At 35.2% G+C, this 7,573-nt stretch overlaps 1 protein-coding gene across 1 annotated transcript; it reads right to left on the bottom strand.

The window, feature by feature from the left end:
- Nucleotides 1–354: 354 nt before the first annotated feature.
- Nucleotides 355–2,467, bottom strand: LOC134239412 (conserved oligomeric Golgi complex subunit 8-like). The gene has a single exon (XM_062721594.1). It carries the CDS (start codon nucleotides 2,435–2,437, stop codon nucleotides 554–556), a length of 1,884 nt encoding a protein of 627 aa, XP_062577578.1. The 5' UTR covers nucleotides 2,438–2,467; the 3' UTR covers nucleotides 355–553.
- Nucleotides 2,468–7,573: the final 5,106 nt, after the last annotated feature.

Raw genomic sequence — 7,573 nt, 5'->3', positions numbered from 1 at the left:
TATATGTAAACTGATTTATTATATTGATACAAATTTCGAACCAGGACTAACACATGGAAAACAGGGGATAAAATTGGTAATTGTAAATTCAGAATTAATCTCATTTATTGATCCAATGAATACTTTAGTGTAGGTATAACAATGTTTAATAAATCTAGGGTAGAATTTAATATCATAAAATGATCCTGGAGTGAAACATTCTCTCTGATTGATGTTATAAAACTGTTTTCCTATACATGTCTATTTCAGAGCGAGTCCAGCACATGTAGAAAGTCGGATGTTACTTGAACACGGTTAAAGGCTATTTTATCATTGCATTTTAATGAAAACAAATAGAACAATTAAATAATCAAAAACAGAGGTGGCCCAAGATTTATTGAAATAACATGTCCAATAATAAATAATTCTTACATATACTTCACAAAAATATTTAATAATAATTTTAATATTTAAAGATCATTGTTGCTTACTACAATACTACTATGTTTTTTTTAAATAGTAAACAAACAAAACAGAAATTCCTTAATATATAAATATTCCATCCATTTAGACCTCACTCTACATCACTGTGTTCGCTATGTTCACAGCTACTCGTGGTGAAGACGACTTGACTGGGTGTCTCTGAATCTGAGTCTATGGCTTCTCTATCAGAGTTGGGGGTCGAGAGGACGATTTTGGGCCCTCCCTGTTGGCCAGAGTCTGTCTCTACAGTCTTGGTCTCTCTCACCTCCCCCAGATGAACATTCTCCTGAGCAGGAGCTTGGTTAATGGGTAAATCTTGTGATTTCTGTTCTGTTACATGGTTCGTTGACTCCCCTTGCTTCTCTTCTGACTTGGATTTCTCTGTTGTCTCCAGCTGTTCTTTTTCTGGCATCAAATGTTCGATTTTTCCTAGAACGGTTTTTAAATCCAGTAAATTAACAGGAACACCAAGAAGGGCAGACAACTGCTGAGGTGGAAATAAAGCCTGGAGACATTTCTGAAGATAGGGTAGGAGAGTTTCTCCGTATACGTCACAGAATTTGGTGAATTTCTCCTGCTCCCTTTTATCAAACGTTGCCTCCTCCGCTCTGTGAAAGGACAGAATGACATTGTTCACTTCCAGGAGCGAACTCTGTAGAGCTTCAGCCACCTCGTGAGCAACAGATACCGGAGCACACAGTCGCAGTTCATTAAATCCACTCAAAACATGGTTACAATAAACAGCTAAAGGGGAGTAATCCAGGAGGATCGCTGGAGGATAGAGTTCGTTCCCTTGTGCAATGTATGGGACTGAGCCCACCGTACTCGTCTGGGCTAACAGATTATAAGACTGCATGTCTAATTCAAATCTTTTATTGGCTTCCTTCATTGTGTTTCTGAATCCCATGACAGCAGCATGTTGGAATATCGGAGCAAGCAAACCCCGAAAATCTGCTCCAACTCGACTAAAAGAGAGTCCAAAGTACATACACTGCCCTAAGACAGAGTCTAATCTTTCACCCACTCCCATCATTAGATCTTGTTCTAATGTTGCCAGGAATTCAGAGATTTTGTGAACCACCCATCCATGAAATAAAGATGCTTCGCTGACCGTGTCGTCTTTCTTTGTGCTCAGTAGCGGATCATCATCAGAGAAAATGGCTCTGTACTGCGTAATGATGTCAAACAGATGCACACGGCTGGCCTCGATTGTTTTTGTTATGTGCACGTATGGATCTTCTCTGGAAATCGAGTTCAGAATTCCTTGAAACCAAGTACTCCTCGCTTGAAGAAATTTGATTCTTAGCTCTGTTTCTGTAAAGACATCCATTCGTCGAATGTAACCAATCACCCTTAAGCAGGCTGGGAGCTGGATATTGGTACGTAACTGTTGAATTAGTTGTTTCAGCATCAGCTGTGTGGAACCTTTTACCTCCGTAACTATCGTCCCTATAATGGAAATACTGCCATGTTTCTTCTCCAGTCGTTTGACATGAGCCGCGAGTTCCAGCGCCTCTTCATAATAACCGTTCCTTACACATGTGTCCATCAATTGTGGCATCTCGAGGATTTCTAGCAGTTGTGTGTGTCGCTGAAGGGTGAGATTATTCATTCGCCGACTGGCGTTAATTTCTTGGGCTTTCTGCATTACACCATTGCATTCCTCACTGAAATTCGGCAACTTTTCCAATAAGTTTCCAACATGTTCTTCTACTATTTGGAAATCTTTAAAAATGTCCCTTGAACATTCAGCTGTCTCTATGAACGTTTTGTAGTGCTGAAAAGCCAGGTTCTGCGTGGCTTGAAGTATCTCGTTCTTTTCTTCGGCCAGATGATCAGGCTCAAGTGACAGTTTTTGGACTCCATATGAACTCAACTCACTCAGGTACTGCAGGAAGTCGGAATTTTCTTGCCAGTTTTCAGGGAAAGAATCTTTAAAAATCCCTGCAAGAATGTTTTCGTCTTCCACGTCCATCTTCTTACCGGAAGTGAGTGTCTGGGGTTGGGTAAATGTAGTACTCGCAGAGCTCGACTCCCAACTGTGCCAGATTTTTTTTTACAAAAACTTTTATCATGGTCATAACTTTTGAATGAGAAGAGATACCTAGTGCTTTCATACGTTAATTTCCTGTGGCAAGACATTTCCAAATATACTAGCTATGGTTTTTAACCATGTGACCTTGACCTTGACGTTTGACCTACTTTTCAAAAAAATGTAACATTACACTAAATTGGATACAACTTTTGTAAAAGAAAAGATAGGGCTTTCATATTGCATATATATATTATCCATGACAAGACCTTTCTAAACATACCATGATTTTTTACCCTGTGATCTTAACTTTGAAGTATAACCTACTTTTAAAAAATGTTATCTTTACTTATAAATTTTGATTGAGAAGGAAAGAGATTTTCATATTTGACATGCGCGTTATCCACGCCAAGCTATCTCCGACCATGCTATAATTTTTTAATATGATTTTTTTAACCCAAACCTTGACCTTCAAAGTTTTACGTTATAATTGATTTTTTAAAATGAATATAAATTACACTTTCATGATTACCTTTGAAGAAATCGTTCACAATATACAATATAATCAAAACTAAAAATTAATGCTCATACACTGTATATTGAAATTTGATAGATTAAAGATGTTTACAGAGATTCATTGCGAGAAAAATATGTTTATTGCAAAAATGTGTCATTTTTGTAAATTTTTTATGTGAAAATGAAAATCATGCTTGATACTTTATTTTTATTCTAATTTAATAATCAATGTAAATAAACAATATTTGTTAAATTTAATGCTCAATGGTATTACAAATTTTGTGAATTAACATGTTATTTTTTATTTTTCGACATTATCAATCCTACAAGTATTAGAACTACTAAAAAACTTTTGTGCATTGAAATGAGGTAAATAAAACCTTCAAAAAAACATTATCTTTATTTTTTTTTATGAAAACAAAGGTGTTGTAATTCATTTTTGTATGTATGATGATTTTTTAAAAAAATATATTTTTTTAATTAATATGATTTTTTTTAACCTTGACCTTGACCTTCATGTTTGAGCTAATTTAAATAAAATTAACTTTCGTTATTACTGTTGAATGACATATGACATGGCGTTCACAATATACCATACATTAATGGCACCCCATCCACAAAGACACTGAAAGCGAGGACCAACTTTCTTTAAATTTGCTTGTATTATTTTGTTTTTTATTTATTCTTTCATGTATGAATTTTTATACAGATGAATCAAATGTGCATAGTATAAAACTAGTATCGCAATAATATAATCAAAAATAGATGAATGTAAATTATCATAAATTGTAAATTTAGGAAGGGATCGACTTTTTATCAAAGTCATAGTATTGTTCATCGAATTTAAATGCCTTTAGTTATAGAGATGACTTTTAATTTTTAACTTGAGTCAGACAGGTCGAGGATACGAGTTTATCAGAACGGCTTAAATCGAAACTAGCCTACTTGGAAAAATTTAAGATTTATATAAAAAAAAAATATTCACAGTGACACACTACTTGTGCTAGCTGCTCTTCCTGGTGTGTTTCAGGTTGTTTTATACATGTAACTTTTAGAAACGTGTTTTATGCCTTCTAGGGGAGTAAACTATATAACTAATCAGTGACTGAATCACAGAAAATTAATATTTAGTCGCCATCACCGACAACTTCAGTTCGGTGGTAGAGAGGACAAATATGGCTGACATTCCATGTACGACAGGTATGGTTGATGTAGGTATTGTAGATATACGATCTGGTTTTAGTTCTACTGTTGGACCCATGGATCCACGTCCAAGTTGTACAGTCCAGCGCGGGGAACAAACAAATCTCCTTCCACGCCTCAGTCCTACAGTACAGCCATTGCTACACATTAGTTCCACAGTGCGACCTTTCGATGCACTTCCACCATTTTCAGATCTCGGCTCTGTTCTAACAATATATTAGTTACTGAAGGAAAATTTCTCATACAACTTTTAATTTTCTTTTCATTATAAAAGGAAATGTACAAATCGATGTTGGATGGCTCTGATGTTTGATTTGAAAATATTGGTGGATTCTCTCTGTCATCATCTCTACAGAGATCAATTTAATTCACGTCATCTGTATGGTCTGAAGATTTTAATATCTCTACAATATGATTTAATCTGATTAATACGATTCCAGCCAAAGGATTACAATTCATAGCAGAATAATCTCTCTGATTTGAGGATAATAACAAATTACTAACATCTTTTTTTTTAAAAAAAAGGGGGGGGGGGGGAAATGATTATCACTCTGAATCTCATCTGTACATTACACATGCATCATCATGACATTCATGAAGTTTGCCATTTCTCCAAAAGATGCCTTATTTCTGCTGGCTTTCCTGTTCTAATCCTGGCTACAATGAGTTGGATGGTATCCAATGACACCCCTGCTCTAAGCAGATAATACTGCATACAAAATGTACGTAAATGAGCTTCTGAGACAAGCTCCCATGTACTTTGTATGCGGGGGGACCAGGGAGCATGAACAGGTGATAGGTAAAACTAGATCTATTATGAGCACTGAGCTCACTAATGATACCCCCGCCTCCTATATGTTATAATGGCAAAGTCTATATTTTACCCTGGGAGACACGAAAATAAGTGTTAGATAAATAAGTAAAATAAAGGACCTTGAGGTGCACAATGACATTAAATTTTAGTCAGTGGTATAGGAAGATGTTGCGGATAAAGGATGGGTATACTCTTCATGCAATATAGAAAAAATGGCAGTGTCAATTAATGTTTTGCTATTGGAAACCCGTAATATGTTTCCGATCAAAAAGTAACATAGGAGGTGCACAATGGTTCTATATATGTAACAAAGATGATTCTGTGAAAGTCTCATACATTTCCTTTCAGTGGTATAAGATTAGAGATGGGTATCCTAAAGCTTAACAGACAGATGTACGGACAGACGCGTAACAAGCGGGGGGTATAATGAAACCACTTATTCTCACTCTCCGGTTAGAAAAATCAGTCAGAAAAGTTATGTTGAGTTTCATGTAATAGATCATTGGCCTTGTCGTGATTTTAATTTTGCTCGTTTGAGGAATTATTTTTTTTTAAATTTTTTTAAAAAAATTATTTTTGCATAGAAAATATTTGAGAGTTTCACTTCTGTCTATATGTTATTGTGTTCTGGAGGTTTCATGCATTTCGCCCAGTCCAGTAAATCAAAATTATTACCGGTATAAATCATTCTGTGTCTATATATATTACATCAAAAGAATTTGATGCATTGACAATGAAATTCAAACAAACAGAAAAGGGGGGTTGAGATCTGCATGCCAAGAAAACTTACGCATTCTATGCGGAGAGGAAACTCAATAAAAGCCGAATTAAACGTTAAACTGTGATTCTTCCCCAGGGAGATGTGCGCGAGGCAATTAATGTCAGCAGTTTTGAGGGAGGGATCTTAAGTTTTATTGGGTTTAAAACATAGGTAGGAATACTAATTATTTAGAAGCCTTGCACCCACCCCTTTTTTAGGGGGGGGGGGGCATCTAAATCAAATGCTGTTAAAAAAGTAAAATAAAAAGAATGTTAAAATTAATTATAGTAAACTCATTCTTCAGTAAAAGTAAGCTGCCTCTCAAATATACTAGGTAGTTGTGAAAGTACAGCGTGGAATTATGGGGAAAAGGAGATGAAGAAGAGTACTAAATGAGTAGACGTTACCTGATTGGCTATGTAAATATTTTCATTTTAAAGTAAAAAAAAAAAATATCAATGATTGAAATAAATGGTGGAATGTAATATCAAGTTAATTTTTCTTTAACTAAGAAAGCTGAAAACCTAGGATCCACCCCCTGAAATCTGCTTCCGTAAATTGTCTTGCCCGAGTTTGGGGAATATGGGTGATTTGCATCAACAAGCAAATTCAAAGAATTGTGGTCCCCCGCTTTCGGTGTCTTTTTTTTTTTTTGGTGAGTTGTCATTTTTTTATGACATTTTGTGTCTAATATGAACGTCCTATCATAAGTCATCTATTTATATGATTAGAAATTATAACTGAACTCCAAGGTCAAGGTCAAAGTGTTAACGTTCTTGGTATCCAATGAAAAGTCTTCTCAAAAGGATTACATATGTCTAGTATGAAAGCCCTAGCCCTTACCATTCAAAAGTTATGGTCAAGGTTAAAGTTTTTTCATAAGTACGGAAATCTCCAAATTAAGGTCAAAAGGTCAAAGTAGTTGGTATCAAATAAAAGGTCTTGCTACAAAGAATACATATGTGAAATATGAAAGTCCTATTAGTACCTATTAGTCACAAAAACTTTAACCTTGCCCATATCTTTTGATTTAGTAGAGCTATGACTTTCATATTCCACATGTGTATTCCTTGTGACAAGACCTTTCTTTGGGTACCACCAAACTTGACCTTTTGACCTTGACCTTGGAGTTTGACCCACTTTTACACAGAAATTTCAAACTTTTACTTTGGCCATAACTTTTGAGTGGAAGAAACTAAGACTTGCATATTTCATATATGTATTGTTTGTGGCAAGACCTTTCATTGGATACCAACAACTTTGACCTTTTGACCTTGACTTTGGAGATTTACATACTTATGAAAAAACGTTAACCTTGACCATAACTTTTGAACGGTGAGGACTAAGGCTTTTGTACTTCACATATGTAATTCTTGTGAGAAGACCTTTCATTGGATACCAGTAACTTTTACCCTTTGACCTTGACCTTGGAGTTTTAACTATTTTTTAAAATCTTTAACCTTGGTCACAACTTTTAAACAGTTGATACTAGGACTTTTATATTTCACATATGCATTCCTTGTTGCAAGACATTTCATTGGATATCAACAACCTTGACCTTTTGACCTTGACCTTGGAGATTTACATACTTATGAAAATACTTTAACCTTGACCATAACTTTTGAACAGTGAGGGATAGGGCTTTCGTACTTCACATATGTAATCCTTTTTAGAAGATCTTTCATTGGATACCAACAACATTTACCCTTTGACCTTGACATAAGAGTTTTAACTACTTTAAAAAAAACTTTAACTTTGGTCACAACTTTTGAACGGTAAATACTAG

This window comes from Saccostrea cucullata, unplaced genomic scaffold (genome assembly GCF_032062105.1).
Source record: "Saccostrea cucullata isolate Sc308-1 unplaced genomic scaffold, CSIRO_AGI_Scuc_v1 ctg344, whole genome shotgun sequence".
NCBI classification, from domain to species: Eukaryota; Metazoa; Mollusca; class Bivalvia; order Ostreida; family Ostreidae; genus Saccostrea; species Saccostrea cuccullata.
Note: the sequence above shows the minus strand (reverse complement) of the source record. Positions and strands in the feature narration are given on the sequence as shown.

Coding starts and splice junctions, on each gene's coding strand:
- LOC134239412 (XM_062721594.1), bottom strand. CDS start 2,437: ATGGACGTGGAAGACGAAAACATTCTTGCAGGGATTTTTAAAGATTCT.